At 38.1% G+C, this 22,533-nt stretch overlaps 1 protein-coding gene across 26 annotated transcripts in view; it reads left to right on the plus strand.

Annotated features, from left to right (window-relative positions):
• CADPS2 (calcium dependent secretion activator 2) overlaps window positions 1–22,533 on the plus strand; it is a 570,146-nt gene that overhangs the window by 472,796 nt on the left and 74,817 nt on the right. For 15 of the 26 annotated variants that reach the window (XM_034768448.1, XM_034768267.1, XM_034768239.1 and 12 more), the window contains 2 exons: window positions 1,440–1,448; window positions 3,783–3,939. In XM_034768448.1, the coding sequence (XP_034624339.1) occupies window positions 1,440–1,448; window positions 3,783–3,939 (166 nt within the window). The remainder of the gene's footprint in view (window positions 1–1,439; window positions 1,449–3,782; window positions 3,940–22,533) is intronic. The other 11 variants (XM_034768287.1, XM_034768258.1, XM_034768330.1 and 8 more) reach the window with 1 other exon arrangement.

Raw genomic sequence — 22,533 nt, forward strand, 5'->3', positions numbered from 1 at the left:
AGAATAGTGAAGTGAAATAAAACTCTACCTGAATTCCTGTGAATGAGCTCCAGTTTTGGAAATTTCAGATTAAAGAGCATAACATCAATAACAGGCGATTAAATGGTATCGAAAACATTCAGCCTTATACAGTTGTCCCTTCCAACTTTTTATCCCCACAGAAAGGAATATAACTTTTAACACTAGGTTTCATTGTGTCTTGTGCCAATTCATTTTAACTTTAAAAATGATGACTGGTGAAATAAATATTCACGTTGGTATTATGATTGTTTTTTGGAGCTGATTCAACAACTATTTCTATTCTATTTATCTTGTCTTTTTTAAAATGTCATTTTAAAATGGAAGAGGTAAATTTAATCAACTTCATATTTCTTACCCTCTCAAGTCTTTTTGTTCCTTGATTCATAAACTACAATGGACTCTACAAGCATTATAGCACCTTTTATCTCTAGGTATTACAAAAAAAGAACAAATAGACCAATACATATACATTTATATTATTAACATTAATATGATCATCTAGTTGTTTAAGATACAGTTTCTAGGATGTTCTATAAAAAAAAATCCTAGAATTATTTTCTGGAAAAGCATACAAAGGGGTAAACCAAGATTTTTTTATATATATATATATATATATATATATATATATATATATATATAGTTATAAATATGATCATTCAAAACATCTGCTTTTAGCTCACACTGTGGAATCTAGTTTTTAGCTTACATCTGTCAAGTGTGAACTTGTTATGGATATTTTATTTTATACTGAAGAAACAGCTGCTTCAATAATATGAAATTAATTCCCAGGAGATTTTATTTTACACTAGTATTACCACTGTGTTACACTGTAAATGATTACTTAATAAAATGTATATATTTTTCTTTGTCTTTTGAGGATGTGTTAGAATAGTAGACTTTAAAAAACAAAGGAATCTGATAAAATACCAATATGCAATACATTTTACTGTTTAAGAATTGTGTTTCTTAGTAATTAAATATAATAATAAATAATGCCTTTATATTAATTTTGCAAAAAGATATATTCTATTCTTTTATCTGCCCAAATGAAAATCAGTCCTGCAGAAATACTGAATCTGTCAAGTTCAAAACCAAAACTATTATTTTTGCATCACTTCTTCCTTCTTGTTTTCCAAAAATAAATGTGCATTTTTAGTGAAAGTTATAAAATAAACAGAAATGAATATTAAAAGGTAAATGAAACAAAGAATACAAAAATTGTAAATATGCATCCTTCGTCCCTGTTCAAAATATAAATACATCACACTGAGCTCAGGTCATAAAAGTACAGAAATTATGATGGTGCAGTTAATTAAATGGATTAGTAGCCTCTAAAATAGTGACATCAAACTCCTTGTTTTAATAGTTTAACTTTTTTTTTCTATTCCACAACACTCCAAATTTACGGATTCCCACAGGCACGAGAGGTATGTGGTTCCTCACAAACAAGGCATTATTGTTTTTCACCATTTGTAGCATGGAGCTGTTAATGTGTCTTGAACGTGTGTCATAAATTGTTCAGATCATTTCTGATTTTGTATTGCCACATTTGTCTCTTTTTCTAGAATCTAAGAACTTCAGTCTTTCTTTAATCAGGTCAGATGTTTTTGTTCTCTTAGGATGTATATGACCAATCACTAATTGCATTCAGCTTGTTTTCATATTGTTCATTTTGATGGAACAACATCTTAGCCCTAGTATATGTTTTCCCATTCTTCTCACTTGCTCCCAGACACTTTTGGATAATTCTTGAGAGGGTCCAGAGAATTTGTTTGGTTCACAGTGTCATTTGCAAAGGGGTTTAAAATGGGAATAGAATGGGCTGGCTTGCTAGAATATTTTGGGGGGGCGGGAGGGACTATATGTTCTGAAAAGATTTTTGTTTGCCTGTCCCAAAGGGACACCTGCCAATGCTGATACACTTTAAAAAAAAAACTTTCACGCTACTTGTTTTTATTGTGGTAGGTTATTTTCTTGGGCTAGGGGATTGTTTCCTTAATGAGCTCTCATTTAAGCTCAATTTGTCAGTCTGAGACTTCTTCCCATTACAGGAAAAGAAACTATTTTAAATTCTTGCCAAAAAATTTGTAACAGGTTCTGTACTGTTCACTTTACTACCAGTCAGTATCCTTAAGGCCTGATATAGCAGTGTGCTGAGCACCTCCATTCCTGTTAACTTCTCTAGGAGCAGCAGGTGCTTTCAGGGAGCACCAGTACCTCTCAGAAACCTTTCTCCAGGCCATCTTCTCTCTCATCATGTTGCAATCATTCCTTTCATAAAAAAAACAAACCCCACCATGTTAGGCTGTCATCAGGAAGTCCAGGATACAAGTAAACATTTATGACCACATTTTCAAAAGTGGAATCTAATTTTGGGCTCTTCGGTTCTAGACCTGAATTTCTAGAATTTTAGACCTCCAGGGCCTGATTTTCAGACGTGTTTGAGCACGTGTTGTTGCCATTGACTTCAGTTGGAGTTGTGGGTGCTCAGCCCCTCTGGTGATCAGGCCCAAAGTGTGTCCAATGTTGGCACTTCAGAAATGGAGGTGTTCGGGATTAGAGGTCACACTTGAAATGGGGGCCGTAATATAACTCTTTTTATTCAAGGTGACTGTATGTTTCTCAGCATTAGATGTTTGCAGTGACACTGAACAAAACAGTTGCAGCAGTGTTAGCTTGATACTAGTATGAACTTTAAAACCTGCTCTTTCACAGGCTCAGAATATTACTCAGCCTTCATCTTTACCGCCAGTATCTCCATTTACCTTATTTCTCACTTTGATATAACATCCAACTACTGTACAATTCCTTTCATTCTTTTCCTTCTCCACCAAGCACAGATGTAAATGCAGGAAAAAGATGCATGATGTGAATGTGGTAGAGTCCCTAATTTTGCCTGAACACAGCAACTTTTGAATGAATTTCCTCCCCAACCTCCATTCTTCTGAGCTAAGATCACCTAATGCATGAAGCTTACACTCAAGAAAGCAGTATTTTCAAAAACACTATTAAATTAGTGGAAAGCGATGTTATAAACTAGAATGATTGAATCTCCAGATATCTACCCATAACACTTATTAAAGGAAATGGGGATTTATTCATCTTGAATGGTCTATAACTTCAGGACAAAATAAGGATAAAAATGAAGATTTTTCATCTATCAAAAATACAGATTTCAGTGGATATTATTATTATCTATTAGTTAAAGTATAAATCAAATTTCTTCTGATAAATGAATGAGGACAAAATGCTTTTAAATATGTATTTGTTTAGAGAACATTTGACAATAAATTAGGCTGATTTCTTATAACTTTAGAACTGAATTAAATCAAAGTTAGTGTGTGTTGTAATTTTCCAAAGATTATCTTTAGACTTTCAGTTCTTCTGTTTCTCTCTCTCTTTACCCCCACCCCTGGTTGGCAAAAACAGTTAGTCAATGGAATGATATTCGGTTATTTAAAGGTTTATAGACAATTTGTTTGCTATTTTCCTCCTCTTGTTGGCAGTATATTAGTGCTGCCTTTCCAACAAAATAATTTCTGGTTTGATTTTTTTCCCCATGTTGACAAATGTGGTATTTTTTTTAATACATGCCTGTATAAGAATGCATTTACATTTATCACACATGGACTGTACATCACCCATGCATGATAAAAGACATAAAGTGACATATCCTAATATATTTGACCATAGCTACCATACAGTAGCTATTCTTTTTGTGACTTGTGTTTACTAATTTTTTTGTTGTTGTTACATTATAGGCTTTTGCTTGGTGGCCAGATTTATTAGCTGAACACGCAGAGAAATTTTGGTCTCTCTTTTCTGTTGATATGGATTCAGCACTGGAGGCACAACCTCAAGATTCCTGGGATACTTTCCCGCTTTTCCAACTGCTAAATAACTTCCTAAGAAATGACAGTAAGGTCTTACGTTTTTTTCTTTTTGTTTACATATGATATTTTTTTCTTTCAGTCTCCGCACACTCCAGAATTCTGTTGTATTTCAATTTCCAGAGCAAGACAAAAGTTATAGTGCCCCTCTTTGCTATAAATATTTCTCTGCTGAGTTCCTCTGAAATTAAGCTATTACTCTGTCTCTTTGTCCCACTAGATTCTTTACTGTATACCATACTTGAACCATATAGTAGTGCATAAATTGCTTACCTCTAAAGCAACACTGTAAACACAGCATAGCGTATTTTAATATTATTTTTAATACTAAGGCATTATATTAAAATAGGTCTGTATCAGTAAGTGTACCCTCATACTAAGTTTTCATTGCCATCACTGCTTTAACACCATATTTATAAATGTATTGTAGACCTAGTATTAATTGGAGTTAAGCATGTACATCAAACTGAAAGAGATTTTTAATTTACACCATTTGTATTTGCCCAAAACTTGAGACATTTTGGTTATGAAATGCAATGCTCTTGCTTTTATTTGTCTTGGGTGCACTGGTTTTGCTTTTATAATAGCTACATCTAACATGCAGACACTAAACTTGATTGTTCTTTTTTCTGGGTGATTTTACATGTGGAAATATACAGAGAATATCAATGAAACTTTAGAAAATGAAGTAGGTTAAATTAAAAAGCATAAATTGTACTTTATTTTACCTGCAGATTATTTTTCAAACATTTTAAGACAACATTCAGAAAATAATAGATTTGCTGTTTTTAAATAGAAAGATAAAATGCGCTGTTTTCCTTAATTATTAAGGGAAGGCAAAATGCTATTTTATTCCATGTCTCAGTTTATTCCAAGCTTTACATTTTTTCTTGTATTTACAGGATTCATATGCTCAACAAACTAGTTTTTAAAATTATTTTTATGCTATTTTTGTTATCAAGCATATAAAAAGCAGTATCAGAATGTCCTTTCTGTATTAAAGCTGCATGATTTAGGGCAGGGGTCGGCAACCTTTCAGAAGTGGTGTGCTGAGTCTTCATTTAGTCACTCTAATTTAAGGTTTCGCGTGCCAGTAATAAATTTTAACGTTTTTAGAAGGTCTCTTTCTAGAAGTCTATAATATATAACTAAACTATTGCTGTATGTAAAGTAAATAAGGTTTTAAAAATGTTTAAGAAGCTTCATTTAAAATTAAATTAAAATGCAGAGCCCCCCGGACCGGTGGCCAGGACCTGGGCAGTGTGAGTGCCACTGAAAATCAGCTCGGGTGCCGCCTTCGGCACGCGTGCCATAGGTTGCCTACCCCTGATTTTGGGGATAGGAAATGGGATACTGGGACATCCATCATGAGATCAGAGGTGCTGTGACAACCCACATTGCTTATAACAGAGTATTGTTACCATCAGCTTCGGAGTGGCCTGAGTGAAATAAGTAGGCGATCTCAGTGCTACCATAGGGGCATCCATATCACAAAAAGAAGCATTGCAATTGGTGCTAGTCCCCTGGATGGCAGACTCCTAGGGATGCAAAAGGCTGAATAGACATAGAGCCGTAACTACCTTCTTATCCTAAATGACTAGCTTTCTAGTTAGAGTTGAGAACTATTGGTACTGCAATGTAGGAACCTATATTGCCTGTTCAGTATATGTTCTGTGGATAAGTAGAGGACTTTAGAGTCCAGTGTTCTCAGTCTCTTTTCATGAGTACTTAACAGTGTTTTCATTAATTGGCATTAATACATTAAATGCTACTCTCCTGTTGTGTAGTTGTCTTTTTCACATTGGTTCCTTAGTGAGAGGATGTCTATTTTGATACTGTTTTCTTTATTTTTGGTTGTGTTTTTGTGGAAGGTTCTGGAGGTTGCTCCCTTTGAAGTTCTCTAGGATAGGTACAGTGTAGACATCAGAAACAAAGACTTCCTAACTCTGCCATGTAAACGTGCTTCAACCTTGACTTCGAAGGAACACTTGAAGTGGTATAAGAGTAGTTTCCTCCTTGTGCCCATTTGATCCTTGGTGCCTGTGTTGAGACTGCCAACAAGAATTACAATCATAGTGCTGGATTTTGTGATGTGTAATTTTGTTAGGGTCGGATTGTTTGAATTTTATTCAGCCAGTGGTATCTATAAACTTGGTATTGGGTTCCATTACAGCAATAGTTAAGTTTCCGGAACTAAAGGAAATGAAGCTTATTGCAGGATGATATTCTTGTCCTTCAGGCAGGGTTTGTGACACCAGAGTTACAGCTAACCCTCTTATTACACAACGTGGACTGCCTTGCCTGCTGATTTCCAGAATAACACAAGCAATACAAACAAACTCTAGCTCCACGCTTACATAAGAAAAGACTGTTGGAAGGCTACTGCTTGCTTTTTCTTCTCTGAAGAGATTAAATGGATAATTACTTTAAATGATTACTAAGGAAACAGTCTCAGGAAAGACATATTATTAAAACTGGAGGAAATTTTGTTTTCATAACGAAGTAATTATCAGCAGGGTTGTAAAATGTAACTGAAAGAAAAAGTAGCAGCTACTGCAAGAAATAAATGCCACACCTGTATATTATTTTTCACAATTCTCCTAATGGCAAAAGATATAGGAAGTGACCATTTCTGACAAGTGAAAGCCATCTGGAAAACTTGTCTTTTTTTTTTTTTTTTTTTTCTTCCAGTGCTATTGAAAAGCAGCCCTTGGAACTAGTCACCTTTTAATCGGTGGATATGCTAGCAAGTGGCAAATGACCATTCTCCCAGGAACAGATTCCCAAGTGAAACATACCATGATTCTTATTCTTTAATTAACAGCCCTTTCACATTGCTAGTACATTAAAGCTATCAGAAAGAACACCCCATGCTTCTAAATCAATGTCACAGGGTCTCCCTAAATGAATAATAAATGTTCTAGCTTTCTATTAAGTGAAAACCTACTCCCGAAGACTTTCACCTTCCTAAAGATAGGCTCATAAAAATCTTAAAAAGAGAGAAACTGGAATGTGGTCTCATGAGGATAAAAAGGCTAGTGTTAATAATTAACAGAGAAAGTGAAGTGGAGTCAAATTAGCCATAATAGAGCCCAGAGTGACTGGCAAAGTCACCTCTCATTATCGAAAAACTCATTAGGAAATGAAGAGGTAGAAATCCCACTGGGTTATTCTCTCTCTCTGAGGCTGTATCAGAGATTATTTTTCAGATTTCTTTCAAATGAAGAACTGTTAGGTCACCATATTACATATTAGGTTAATCTTTAACCTTTGAAATTTGAAGGGCTGACACCTGCGTGTTATTCTATCTCAAGAGCCTTAAATGAGCTCTAAATCTGAGATGCAGGAATCAGTTTTCATATAAATCTGACATGTGCCAACAGTATAGAAATATCTAACTAACAATTATAGCCTTTAAGCAGATCTTCATGCAAGATTATTCTTTATAAACATGACACTAAAATATAGTGCCAGAAAGACTGTAGGATAATGAATGTATAGTGTTTATAAATATACTGTGTCTTACCCTACGAACTTTATACATTTTTTGAGTTTCTTCTAAAGAACACAAGGTGCGACACAAATTCAAGCAAAATGCACCAAAGCACAGCTGCCATTATCTTAGCAAAAAAGCAGAAAAGAGAAAAATTCCTTGTTATAGTTCTGCACAGAATAAAGAGAAGCAAATCAAGTTTTCTCTTTTTGTCTTGCTTCTTGATAAGAGTAAATAGCAGATAATATTTGTTGGTCTACCCTTGGTATGGACATGCAGAGTTCAATCCTCAGCTGTGTCCAGTAAGCATTAGGTACCGCTGAAGATTGCATATGCTGTTTGAGCCCCAAGTCCCAGGGCCAAATCTACACCAGCACCCATGTAGTTTAGAGCAGCCACAGGTTGGTTTTAAACTACTCCAGCTGGTTATGGACCTGATTTTCTGATATGCTAGTGAGAATTAGCCAAAGCACATTGATTCTCCAGTATGCCCCTTCCTTCTAGGCCCCTAAGCCATGGAGTGAAAGAGATGGACAGTTATTCAGAACCCCGGCTGGCCAGCTTTCCTGGCTCTTTCTACTGCCAAAGTGCAAAGCCCAGGATCTGGCCCACAGTCTTAGTACTGTTGTTTTGAAAGCCTTCTTTGCAGTTCTTGCTTTCTGTCTGGAATGGCCTTTCTGCACCTGCCCATCTAATTTCAGATCTCAACCAAAAGCCTATATTTTTGTCTCTATATAGCTTAATTTCTCCCTCTCTCTATTGTATTTTTAAGTATTTACCTCTGTAAATTATTTTAGGATATGATTTGTATGAAAGAAGGTATCTAAAATAAAGTTGCACTGTGCTATTGTATATATGTCTTCAGTTTAAATGAGAGATTGTATAGCATAAAGATACAGGAGAAGTCTCATTATAAGAACATTATGCAATAAAATGTTCTGAAAATATAGGTAGATAGCTTATAAATGTGTCCAGAAAATCATGTTGGAAACTCATTAAGAAATATCAATTTCCTTATAATTAACCTCATATAGTGTGTGCTGTGGAGACATCACAGAATTATCTTTTATTCTACAGCATGCCATATTAACACAGGAAAGAAAACTGAGAAAAAATCATTAACAGTTGTAACATTTTAATGTACTGGACAAAATGCTTCTCAGACTCCCAACACCCCCCCCTTCCCGTCTTTCCACCTCATTATTATTATTATGTAGTTCAAACAGGTTTGAATTTCCTAGAACAGTCAGCATATATGAACATTCAATATAAAAGGCAGAGCATGTTACAACTCCATTCGTTAAGATTGCACAAAAGTGTCCATTCTAAAGGAATGCCATCTGCATTTGTGTATAATTGTTGCCTTGTGTGTGTGTGTGTGTGTGTGTGTAGCTGAAACTTGGGAGGTTTGTTCTCCATTCATGGGTAATTTTATTTGGATATTTTTTAAGCTTGAACTAAAACGATATTTTCAAAAATGAAGAGTGGAAAAATGTACTGTCTTCCCATTATACAAAAATGTTCAACTTTTTTGAATAACACTGTATAATAGATGGTTAAAATTACCATTTGGCACGAGGATAATAGACATTTGGCAGATGTTCTTTTTAGTGATCTGGTAAATTGGCTGTGAATAGTCAAAGTGTAAAGATTTGAACAATATATTTTGCACATCTGCACTGGATTTTGTCACAAAATCTCTTAATGATCTGCTGGGATTCTGTTGGTTCTGCACATGTGAACATAGCTTTGGAAAGTCTGTCAGCTCTGCTGTGTCTTTTTGTATAATTAGAGAAAGTGTACAGGGAAGGAGGCAGAGTGGAAATGAGCCTTGTATCCATCTTTACAATAGGTAAGAGCGCATATGAGAGGGGGTTGGATTCCCAAGGAGGTCTGGTTCTTTTCATACAATACATTTAGGATATATATGGAAGGGGGCAGGACTGGAAAGATGTCCATTCAATGCAACTCCTACTTTTGCATATTTGACTGTACAGAGCATTCTGTTGTTATCTGGCAGATAGTTACATATTGTGGGATTTTCTTTTTCAAACATGACAAATTCCATTTTTTGAAAAAATAATAAAGATACAGTTCATAATAAAATTAGGATTTCCTGTGCAGCTTGAGTTCTGCTTATAGTCTTTCATAATATGTTTAATACTATATTTTCTGCCCAACCACTGCCGGACTTCAGGTATTTTCTCAGCTCTTACCCATTGTTTTATATTTAATGCTAACAAGTGTAGAAAAGAAAGTAGTACTGTTCCTTCAAATGTATTAGTCATAATAATAATAATGCCTAGTATAAATGTATCACTTTTCATCCCTAGAGCTCAAAGCACCTTATAAAAGAGTATAATTATCATCATTTTATAGATGGAGAAACTGAGACACGGAGCAATGAGGTGACATGCTCAAGGTCACCTATCAGGGTAGAGACTGAGCTGGTAATAGAACCTACATCTTCCATCTTATTTATCTATTTATTTTTGCATGGTCCGTGTAAACTGTAGTTTGAAACCATACATTTAGTGCATCCTTATTAAGCTTCTCCTACCTGCTGCCCTTATTCCAGTCATGGGCGTATACTGTGGGACCATATTTGTTTTTTTTTTTTTTTTGTTCCCTTTTGATGTATGTCTACATGTCACTAGTCAATATGTGACCATACGGTGCAGAACTATGTTTAAGGTTTCATTGTCATCAGGCATCTCTCTATAGCAACAAAATCATTTTTTTCAGGATTTGAGGATTTTTAGAGGGATTGAGGCTCTGTCTCTCGTACCTTATTTCCTATAGTGACTGTCTTATTTTTTCACCTATCGAAACGATGACTCAGGTTAGAAGGGAGAAGGGGTTAACATAGTGTGCAGTTCATTTTCTTCTGCTACTTATTATATAGGTTGTCCACTTTTGTGCTTAGTACCTCAAAAAAAAGCCATGAATAGATCTCTCTTGATTTCAGATGACATCAGGGTTATCATCTGCTAGCACAGGTTGCTACCTCCACATCATGTGCAAGCGTGAAGAGATGTTATATTTGGTTTATTTGGGAAGGGGGTTGGGCATTTTGGAAGAATGTAAAAATTGTATCTGATCCTTCTTTCCTTCCCAAGAAATCTCTCTCTGATCCGAGGTCCCATTTAATCCTAGCTGCATCTCTCTCTCCTTTCTGGCATTACTCAATGTATTGTTGCCTGGCATTGTTGCTGCGTTACTTGCTGACACACACTATCCCAGATTAGTGGAAACTAGGAAAGCTCTGCAGTTAACTCATGTGTTCTCTGTACAAGTAAGTGCTCCCCATAAAGTATTGCTCAATTAAAACATCTGTAAATCAGCTCTGAGTAAACCTTACAACCCCAGTGGGCAATCTGACCGCAGCCAACTTAAAAAAGGCCACACACGGAGGGCTTGCTTCCTGATGGATGTTGTCATAATAGCTGTTGTTGGTTAAAGGAATAATGCTAGAACATTCTTATTAGACCATATGGAGGGACAAGAAAAGCTCTCACCCATGCCTCAGGCTACATGTCCTTAAAAAAAAAAGTGCATTGACAATGCACAATTGTCTGTTGTGTGATTGTGAGTGGAATGTACACTGGCATATGGGCATCTGTAAGAAAGGAAGCATAGATTTACATAGAAAATATTATTGATGTGAACATGCTAGTATAGTTGAGTTTGTATAAACATTTCTACTGCAAGCCCGTGTTTCATGAGGGGCTGTCATTCATCACAAAATACTTGGGCTGTGCGGGAACAGTGGCATGTAACATCTTCATGTGTGAGACAAACCAGTTCAATCATTTTTAAGTTAGGTGGATTTTTTTCAATAGTGGCATTATGAATAAAGAAGCTTTTGAGCCCTTAAACCTAACTTTATGCTCTGCCTATATATGATTGAACACAACTTGAAGTGGTCTCAGGTTAAAAAAACAACACCCCAATTGTTCTAAATCAATTCCTATGCCAACTACATATTTACACGATATATCATGTCGAACTGAGTAATTTATTTGAAAAAAAAAAAATCAGTCACATGCAGTTGTACATTATAACCCAGTTGCTGGGTTTTGCTTTGGCGATTAACATCTTCCATTGATCTGAAACTGCTTCCTATATAGACATCATAAAAGGATGGATTAAAGACCTTCAGGTCTTCCCAGTGTGCATCAGTGCTTCTGGTATTTGCTTGTTTTTTAAATTTGTAGTGAATTTTTGGTGCCCTACGAGCTCTGCTTTTGCCCTAGAGCTCTACCTAAGTGTTAATCTTAGGAGATTTGCTAATTCTCCAATGTTTAATCCAGGTGAAAGCTGTCTATTGCTGAAGGTTTTGGGAGATCAGCTATTGAGTACTCTGCCAGGGAGTGACTGCTTTTGTCCTCTGAAAGATGAGGCTAGGATAGGGTTTCTTTCTGAAGGAGCAAATTCTACCTCAACTTCCTCTCACAAGAATTTTGACCCTTTGGGGTACCTTCCAACATACCCGATTTATCCTCACTGGTAGGAGCCAATACATCAGGTGGTAACTGCTTGCACAAGTCATGTCAGGTATAGTTGGGGAGAGTAGGACCAGTGGAGCTGGCAGGACAGGGGAGATGGACAAATAGTGTGTCTCTCTCTGATGTTTCTGTGAATAAGGAGGAGAGGCAGCTCTTCCCACATGTAACAGAGGGAGGGAGCAAGGCATGGTTATGTAGGTGGGAAGGTCTTCATTTGAGAGGGGAGCGAGAAGGAAGTTAAGACTTCTGTTGTTTATTTTCTTTACTCTTGTAAAATTACAACAGTCATCTGCTGTCTCAGAGAGGGAACGGTAGTGGCCATATTTAAGGGTAAAAAAAAAACTTGTGAGAAATTGTGGCAGACATCATTGTGTGCGCCATTGTTAGTTATTAGACATTAATAATGGAATCTGCAGTAACAGAAGTTAACAGAACAAAATAGGAGGAAAAATAATATGTTAAATAAAAGTATGAAAGAAAATTATAAAAAAATACAAGAAGGGAAAAAATAAGAATCGCAAAAAACCAAAACAGTAGATTGGCATGGATGTGAACGAAATTTTTGGTATTTAATACCCATGACAATGAGGTAGTTGCTCAGCTATGGTAGAAATGGATAAGCAGATTCTGAAATCTGTTGGTGGCACTAAATATTAAAAATCTAAAATGACAAATTGTACATCTGCAATGGTATCTGGGTGAGGAGCTAAATCAGATTTGTGATTCACTGACCAGCACAATGCCTCACTGAGAAGATGATCTCCTTGAAAAAGTCCTTATTGTTGTTCGTGATCATTTCTCTCTCTGAAACAGTGTGAAGTGCTTGTCTTCAGGCAAGTGGAACAATAATTTGAAGCCGGACCTGTGTATGATAGATCTATAATACCAACTGGCACTCCCATGGGAGTTTTCTGACTGGATTTTAAGGTTATTAGGACCAAATCCTAGAGTTCTTATACCAGGAAAAATTCCCAGTTATTTCAATGGAAATCTATCCTGAGTATAAGGATTCAGGAATTTTGGCCCATGCCTGATAAAAATTAACCTTCCTTTTAATTCAGAGCTGCACTTTTGGGTCACTAAAATGTAATAGTGATCATTGATTAAATAGTTCTGTAGGAAATTTCAGGCAAAAGAGTTACTTGGGTACCCAGAACTCCTACTGGCTGAGTGAGCATTTTAGATGCACAAGAATTCTTGAGTGAGTCTTTTGTTTTGCTTAATCTTTTAAATATGAATTTAATTGTGGTCTCATTAGCACAGGGTAAGAGAATTTTAAAAGTTTCTTTGTCCTTAAAATATATTTAGGTCAAATTTGAAGCCTGTTTCCACTAATACATCTTCAAAAATCATGGTTACATCCCTTTGAACATGCAGACAGGTTCCTATGTGAATGAGAAGATACACTTGCAGATTTTGCCAATGCATGAATAACAGCGTAGCCATTTAAAGGTTTGAAAAAATAGCATTCTACAGAGAAAATGACTACAAATGCAATATAAGCTGTCTTTCTTCTGTCAAGTTTACTGGACCATTTTCAACAGCCACACATAGAACACTGATCCCCAAGTTCATTTTCTTGTTGAACCCTACCATAGGTGCTGGAACCAGGGATACTGGGGGTACTGCCATACTCCCTGGCTTGAAGTGGTTTCCATTATATACAGGGTTTACAGTTTGGTTCAATGGCTCTCAGCTCTCCCACTATAAAAATTGTTCCAGTGCCCCTGAACCCTACTTATTTTTAATACTGTTAATTAAAAATACAATACAATTATAATATTCAATTATCATCAGTTTACAATAACATGGAATAAGAAAGCATATATGCCAGCAGGGCCAGATGATGCCTTCTTAGAGAATCCATTGCAGTGACAGGATAATTTTTAGACTATCTGCAAAAATGGGACAATTTTGGTCTGTGGGAGAGAGGTTGACATTAAGTTGCATCATTCTTCCTTCCTTCCTTTCAGTTCTGCAGAAGCCCTTTCTTTGTGCACGTGTGCTGGGGTATGGGTGTGTGCGTGGGGGGGGAGGGGTGTGAAACTCGTGCAGTTTTCCTGCCCCTTTTCTTCAGAGGATGGCTTAACTCCTCTGACTTTAGAGTTACCCCTGATTTACACTGTTGTAAGTGAGATCACAATCAGCCCCTCATAATACTTAGCCTACATGAGCAATGTAGTCTGTTTCCCTTGTTCTGGAGGTGACACCCCATTCTAGTGCTGCAGTATTGTTTACACTGCAATAGCTAATGCTATTTGAAACCAGTCTTGTGATCACTGGTTATATTTTACTGTATTTAGAATAGTCAAGAAGGATAAGGTAAAAGTAGCTTTTATCTTTAATTTCATTTTTTTCTTGGATCTTCCTTAGGATTTTTTTGCTCCCCAAATCAGCTTTTGAATAGTACATATGAAGTATTTCTGTTTTGTCTTTTTTACTCTGGTACATGTCATTTTTCTGGTGTTGTGCTATGTGAATGTAGGATGGTTTCATGCACCGAGAATGTGGGATGGGTGAATTGACTAGGGAAAGGAGAATGGCTTGAAGATAAATGCTAGGATTACTCTTTCATTGGACAAAGTTTCCTTATCTTAAGCTCTTTTGACAAATCCCTTTAACTCTCATTGAATGAGTCCTATTTACTTAAAGTGGAAATGGTAACTTACAATCAGCATGTGATTTTTGGCTGTGTATTGCCAGATCTGTTGTGCAAAGAGGCAGCACGCCAGAATTTTATTGCGGATTATCTTCCAAACCGAACTGGCACTGTTGCTTAGTTGAATGACGATATTATTTTTAAATTAGATCAATCTATTTGGTCATGCTGGAACTCTCAAAAGCTTTTGATACAACAAGCCATGGATTGTTACTTTGGCAAATGAGAGACATGGCTGGTGTGTCTGTAGCTGCCCTCTAGCGGTTCCATTCATGCCTATAATACAGGAGCAAGTCAGTACTTGATGGTCAATTGCACTACATCACTGAGGGATTTGCAGTGTGGCATTCCTATAAGGCACTCTCTTGTCTTCCATCTTGTTTGATATACAGGGAATACCTTTTGGCAAGCTCATTTCTAACCATTGGGTAGGGTCTCATCAGTATGCTGATAATCCTCAGCAGTTTACCTCTTGTCTCATGGCCCTGCAAGTCTATTCTCTGCCCTGGAGGAATGCGTGAATGAATTCTCCAGAGGAATACATCTGTGCTGCCATGTCCTCAACCCTGGGAAAATAAAAAACTTGCTGCTGGGTTAACAGTATGAGAAAGCTCACTCCTCTTTCATGTCCCCACTTGTAGTAAGATTTGTTTGGAGGTAGAGTCAGGTTAAGAATCTTGGCATCACTTTACACAATTTCTTTTCCCCACAAAGCCAAGCATTGGCTTGATATGAAAATGTTTTTTTCAGTTGCACAATTTGTACTTGCTGTGCCCTTTCGAATCCCATTCCAGCTTCACAATAGCCTCACAACACATGTCCTCCTGCCCATGAGGCTTGATTATTGTAATTCCCTCTGAGCAGGGCATGCAGCAGGGCATCACTACAGCTTGTTCAGAAAGCAGTAGCATGCTTGCTCACCCATTCAAGCAACTATGATTATATTATGCCAGCCTTGCATTGTCTGCATTGACTGCCTATAAAGTAGCATGTTGATTTAAAACTGGCACTGTTGTTTTTTAAAGCTCTCAACAGTGTTGGGCTTATCTTGCTCAAAATCTCCTCCTTGAAAATTATTCTGGTAGATATTCTGAACCACCCACCTTTTATGTCTCAGGCCAGTGATCAATTTTTGGTTGTTGAGGTAATTCTTGGGCTTCAGACATGCTATCTGTATGTATTAGGCACCCTTGGGTTAGTACATAATCCCTTTCTTCTGTATTATTATGGATCACAGTTATGCTGATTTTAAAAATATACAAAAACAAAAAAGCTTACAGTCTGCTTGTAAGTGATTCTAAAATGGGTATCAAATTTGATGCCAAATATAAAAATAATTATGCTGAAGCTAAGTAGTTAAAAATTACTAGCACTTCTAAAAATAATACTTTGCACAGCTTAGCAAGGAGGGGAATGCAAGATGGTTAATTGTATCTGTCCTTTTTAAAGAAAATAATTCTCGTCTTCTGATCGTTACCTTTGAAACAACAAATTGTGCCCAGACACTCAGCAGTGGTGACACCCCCTGATGTTGCTGGCAGCAATGAGAGAGGGGTGGCATATCCTCCTGTGCAGCAGCCCCTACCTGTCCCGGATGTACTTCACCAAAGGATTTCCCAAGAGGAGTATTCCTTTAAGAAGGCCCCAACATCCTCCAGGAAAGAAAGAGCAGTGGTGGTAGAAAACTTGCATCTGAAGAAGTGAGGTTCTTACCCACGAAAGCTTATGCTCCCAATACTTCTGTTAGTCTTAAAGGTGCCACAGGACCCTCTGTTGCTTTTTACAGATTCAGACTAACACGGCTACCCCTCTGATACTTAACATGAAAGTGAGGCTTTGCACTGGGGAGGGAGGAGTGTGCAAACATGTAAAGGAACAGAACAATCAGATTCCTTCACCTTACTTTAAAAAACTTCCTAAATATATATACATTATCATTTACACGGTCGACATGAAACACTATATAACCTAACTAAAAGTTGTGGGTGGACTGTTGCAGACTCTCAAGTTGCACAGGATTATTCTGCCCTGGAATAGCAACTCACTAACTGAACAATTTATAAATTCAGACACACAACTAGTTTTCACACTCTCTTGGGATAATGTGTGATGGCGATGTGTCCTGAACAAAAGGAACACTCAGTGGTATGGAAACAACTGAATCTGGTATCAAATTTTCTCCCAACAAGTCATTGAAATTAGGAGTTGTAACAGAAGGAGGTTCGATCAGAGGAATAGAAACTCCTACTGGAACATCCCTGGACTCCGGTACTAGTTGAGGCTGCAAATGGTCCATATGTCGTTTCCATAAAATAGCATCAGACAGTTTTACCACATGCATTTTACATGGTCTCCAGTACCCATTTCACTCCACAACTGTAGTTTCAAATCCACACCAAGTCTCCTACTTGAAAAAAGTGATGACAAGTCTCACGTAGTTGATCGATTTTCATAGATTGGGATTTGGTTACATGTGAAGCAATTTCAGGATGTAGCAGGTCCCAGCAACTACACAAAGATCACTTCAAGAAAATAGTTGCAGGTGACTGTTGGATAGTAGCATGTGATGTGTTCCTGTAGACAAGGAAGAAATTGTCCACTTTCTGCTGACAATTCAAAATAAACTTATTAGCTCTTAAGGTATGTTAAGTGTCTGTACAAAGTATCTGTTTGTAGCAGGGATTTGGAGCTGAATTCCATTTGAAGCTAGAAACCTCTGAAATTCTTTAGAAAAGAATTAAAGTCCATTGTCACTCACCAACTGTAATGGTAAACCAAATTGACAAAACACAGTACAAAGACGTCCAAGGATCTTAGCAGCTGTATTAGAAGTCTTTCTGAAAACTTCTGGCCATTTTGAATGAGCGTCGACTACAATGAAAATCAGATAACCTTCTACAGGTCTGGCAAAGTCCACATGAATATGTATCCAAGGAGTCTGAGGCCATGACGAAGAGTATAGATGAACTGAGCGAGGATCATGCTGAATTTAGTTACATTAGTACACCTTGCCTGCCTGCCAATATCTTTGTTGATCCCCAGCCACCAGGCGTGACTCTGGGCTATGGCCTTCATCAGTACAATGCCAAAATTACCTTCATGAAGAGCTACCAAGACCTGAGATTGAAATGATTTTGGAACAGTCACTCACATTCCCCATTAAAATATACCTATGATTTACAAATAATTCACATTAATGTGACACAAACTGTGTAAACTGGATTCTTATGATCCAGCACTGTACTGTGTAGCACCATTCCTTTCACAAGAGAAGACACATCATCCTTAGTCATTTCTTTGTTGATTTCTGTGCTAGTGATGGGTAACCTATCCATCAAATGGAGATAGAACACTTTATCTGAAGTTTCTTTGGGTTGACTGGAGCTTAGGCATGACAGCCCATCAGCATTGCTGTGCTGAGTCCCTTTATGGAATTGAATAATATAAGAATGACCTGAAAGTATGTTATGCTTATAAAGAAGCACATGGGATCTTTTTCAGGGGAAAAGGCAATATGCCACATTTATTGAAAATACAGCAATTAGCATATGCATTTAATTACACACACACACTGTCCCGCCAGTCGATATTATAGTTACCAGTCCAGAGTCCGGCTCAATCTAGTGGCCAGCTACGTTGATCAGGGGTAGGTAGGAGCCGGGTTCTGTCAGTCACAACACGATGCTGCAGGGAAGTCTTGGCAGGACTAACCCAAAGTTTCATGGAAGGCACCCTGTTTATATAGTGATTTTCCTTCATTGGGACCAATGAGTTTTGTACCGCCATACTGTAATCAATTGTTGTTCGATGAGTGCTTGGTTTTTAAAATTGTCCTTTTTATTTTTTATGTGGTTTTTTTATTGAGTTGTTTAGGGAGTTATTTCATACTGGTTTGATTACAGCTATCCTGTCCCCATTAATAGGTGCCTGTTTTATTTTTAAAGTCGTCAATTTGCCCTCCTCTGACATTTCAATAGGGGTGTGTTGCATGGCGCCCTTGCATCTCTCTTTGGTTCCTCCATAGAACATCTCGTTCGGTAATGGCCTTCACACTTATTTCTTAACGCACACATTCCTCATTCGCACACAAAACAAAACTAATTTACACAAAACATTTTAAACGGGAACATCAAGTTGCAATGCAAAAGAAAAAACAATCATTGCATTCTTTTACTTATTTTAAAATGCTAAACCTACAACAAAGTGGTGATCCTAAAAGGTCTGTTACTGCCTTAATATCAGCCCAGACACAGATTCTGGCTGATGCATCTCTACCAATAGCCCATTAGGCCATTCCTTTCTGCTATTCAAAAAGGGGGGCTAACAAAATATGGTCAAATCATACATTAATACATTTAATACATGCTACTTTATTATTTTTTATTCTACAAAATACAAACATAAAATCCTACTACTATAAGTAGCCATGTCATTGTTGCATATGAGCAGCAGCTAATGATGGAATTCCATTTTTGGTCCAAAAATTGAAAGTAATGGTGATGAGCCGTCAGCAAGGTAAAATGTCTGTCATATAGATATGGAACTTTTGAATTCTGAAGATAATGCTTAGAGCTTCCCACTCTGCACATAGTTCTTCTCAAGAGCAGCGACTGTTTGTGATGCAAGGGCAATTGGTTTCTCCATGCCATGGGGGAAAATGGGGGAAAGAACTTCTCCCACATATCATGAAGCATAACATGCCAATTGCAGTGGTAGCAAAGCATCAAACTGCATAAGAACCTCGGCTGATATCAACAGTTTCTTTTCCTCCTTAAATGCACAATCACACTCTTCAGTCCATTTTCATTTTTTCTTTGTAACAGTTCATGTAAAGATGTCAAGACTGTTGCCAGAGTAGGCAGGAATATACAATAGTAGTTAAGCAATCCTAAGAATGAACCAACTGTGACACATTCTCTGGCAGTGGCGTTTCAAGAATGACCTTCTCTTTCTCTGGCAATTTCATTAAGCCTGTGGTGTCAATTTACATGTCCAAGATATTCAACTGAAGGTTTGAAAAATTCATATTTGTCTTGAGGTACTTCCAATCATGATCTTTCAAATATTGCAAAACAGCATCCACATTTTGAAGATGATTCTCTTGATCCTTTTCTGTAATACGGATGTCATCCAAATAGCATTGAACTCCATTCAGTGCCATCACAATCTCATCCATGGCTTTCTGAAACAGGACTAGTGCCAATGTGATACTGAAAGGCAACCCGTTATAACAAAATAAACCTTTTTGCATGTTGATTGTGAGATATTTACAAGATGCTGGATCAATCTCTATTTGTCAGTATGTATTGAGCCAATCCAATTTATTGAAACAAATAAACCTTCAGTATGAGGTAGGGGGATACTGGTCTGAACATAAAACTAGATTCAGCATCACTTTGAAATCTCCACAGATTTGGACTGAGCCTCCTTCTTGATCACTAATATGATGAGAGTAGCCCACTCTCTATGTGAAACCAGTGACAAGACTGCAATGTTCACTAAACAGTCCAAATCAACTTCTACCAGAGGCTTTAGAGTGTAAGGCAGAACTCTGGGTTTGCAATATTTTGGCTGGCTGTCAGACTTAACAGTGAGCGGCACTGACACGTTGCTCATCTGTCCAAGCTCTTGCCCAGTATTTTTGGAAGCTTTCAAGGTGATTTCCTGATCACCTTGATCTTGGTCCAATTCTCCTTGAGCTTCTCAAGACAAGGTTTGCCAACTAATGGTGGATACTTTTGTTCAGTCACATACAAGAGTAATACAACTGATTGGACATCTAGTTGAATTTCCACCTGGAGTATCCCTTTTGGCACCTACTTTTTTTTTTCTGGTATAAGTAGAGCCCTTCGCGGATACAAAATTTGTATCCATATCCGATCCGCAAAAATGGTTTGAGGATATCTGCAGATTTTGAGGGCTCTAGGTATAAGTCTTCAAAAATGTGGAGGTTTCTTCCAGAGGAATTTGTGACAATGTCTGGTGATAGATAGATGCAGACATCAGTGAAACAGCAGCTCCAATATCAAGCTCCATTCTTGTAGGAACTCCTTCAATCAACAGTATGACCCACATGCCATCTCTCACTCCAGCTTCTGATAACATCTGTGGTGTTAGGTCTTGGTCAGTGTCACTAGAGCTTTTGTCTTTCCACATTATGAATTTTCGACTTCCATCCTTTTCTTAGGTTCAGTCTTCACAGGTGTCTTCTTAGATGTATGGTTACTTTGTGTTGCTGGTCGTTGAACTGTTTGGCAGGTCACAGCAATATGGCCTATCTTCAAATGACCTGGTCTGCCCAGTAATCCTTCTCAGCATGTAATTTGTATACAGTGGCCACATGGAAATTCCTTACATTTCCATGGTCCTCTATCTCGCCGTCTCATAAAATGAACTCAGTTCACGCTAAATGTTTCTCTGCAGTTTCCTTTACAACTGCTACTTCATGTGATGCGGTATACAAGTCCCACACTGGGGAGTAAGGGTTAGGGAGCAGTTCTGGACCCAGAAAGCCATGCCCGGTCATCCCTGTTGCACATGCTTACAATGGGTGCTGAGCTCAAATAGGAGCAGCAGCTCAGTCTAGGCAGACCAAGTAGGAAAGCAGTTATGTGGTGCAGGCTCCTGCCGAGAAGCCACTGAGGCCCCAGATGGCTGGGATCAGGCCCCACTGCCAAGCCACCGAAGGCCTTTCAACAGCAGAGGACAGCAATGATGAGCCCCAACTGAGAGAGGAAGATCCTCCAGACCGTAACCAAAGAAGACTCCCCAGGGATCTCAGAAGCAAACCAGTGGCACCAGCAGAGGAACTGAAGCCGGAGTAGGAAGTGGCCCAGGGAGCAGGTATAGGTACATCCACTTCTTAGGTCACATATTTGAATTATTGTTTCATTGGGCCCTGGGTTGGAACCCAGTGGAGCAGGAAGAGCCCAGGTTCCCATATCCCCAGCTATTGATTCTCACCACTGGGCGATACAGACACTGACTCCAGATGCTAGGTGATGCAGCTATTGATCTCACCCCTGGGTGACGCGGCTATTGACTCTCACCACTGGGTGACACAACTGATGTCTGTTGCCACTGGGCAATACAGGATGACATGGCTGTGGACCCTTGCCACTGAGTGATACAGCACTGACTGTAGCTTCTAGGCAACGTAGCTATTGACTCTCACCCCTTGGTGACACAGCTAACGATTCTTGCCATGTGGCAATACAGCCATGGTCTCCAGCCGCTAGGTAATGTGGCTCTTGACGCTTGCCACTGGGCAATGCGACCATTGACTCTTGCAACTGGACGATGCATCCCAGAATATCACAACTAGGTGGTACTGCCAAGCACAGACACCAACCCTCCCAACACGTCAACAGTCTTCTTGAATGTAAACGCTGATACAATCAATAACTTCTTCTGGATCTTGATATTGCATAATCCAGAGACAAATTGGTCATGCAGGACATCACTTAATGTTTGTCCAAATTGACAGTGCTCTGACAACTTCCTTAGAGCAGCAACAAACTGCTCCTGACTCTCCACTTCCCTGATGGAACCGATATCGTTCTGTTATCATTAATGGGGTAGGAGAAAAATGTTCCTGTGCTGGTGCAGTAACTGTGATGTACATGGCAGTTCCAGGTACAGTCAGAGAGACAATAGGTCACACAGCAGTCCATATGCCTTTGGACCCATTACTGTCAGCAAGGTTGAAACTCATTGTCCATCTAAATGGTGTTGTGGGTTATAAATTGCTCAAAGTGTTCAAAGTATACCTCCCATGATTCGTGTTTTTTGTCAAAATCAGCAAAATTGCCTACCAAAGTTGCCACTTCTCTGCTCTCCTGTTGGACTTCACACCTCCTGGACTACTACTCTGCCACAGGGAAACTCTTTTTTGTTAGTGCAGAAAAACAAACAAATGAACAATCTGCCTCTTCTGGCTGTGTGCAGACTGCAGAATTTTTC

The sequence above is a fragment of the Trachemys scripta genome, chromosome 1, assembly GCF_013100865.1.
Source record: "Trachemys scripta elegans isolate TJP31775 chromosome 1, CAS_Tse_1.0, whole genome shotgun sequence".
Classification (NCBI taxonomy): Eukaryota; Metazoa; Chordata; order Testudines; family Emydidae; genus Trachemys; species Trachemys scripta.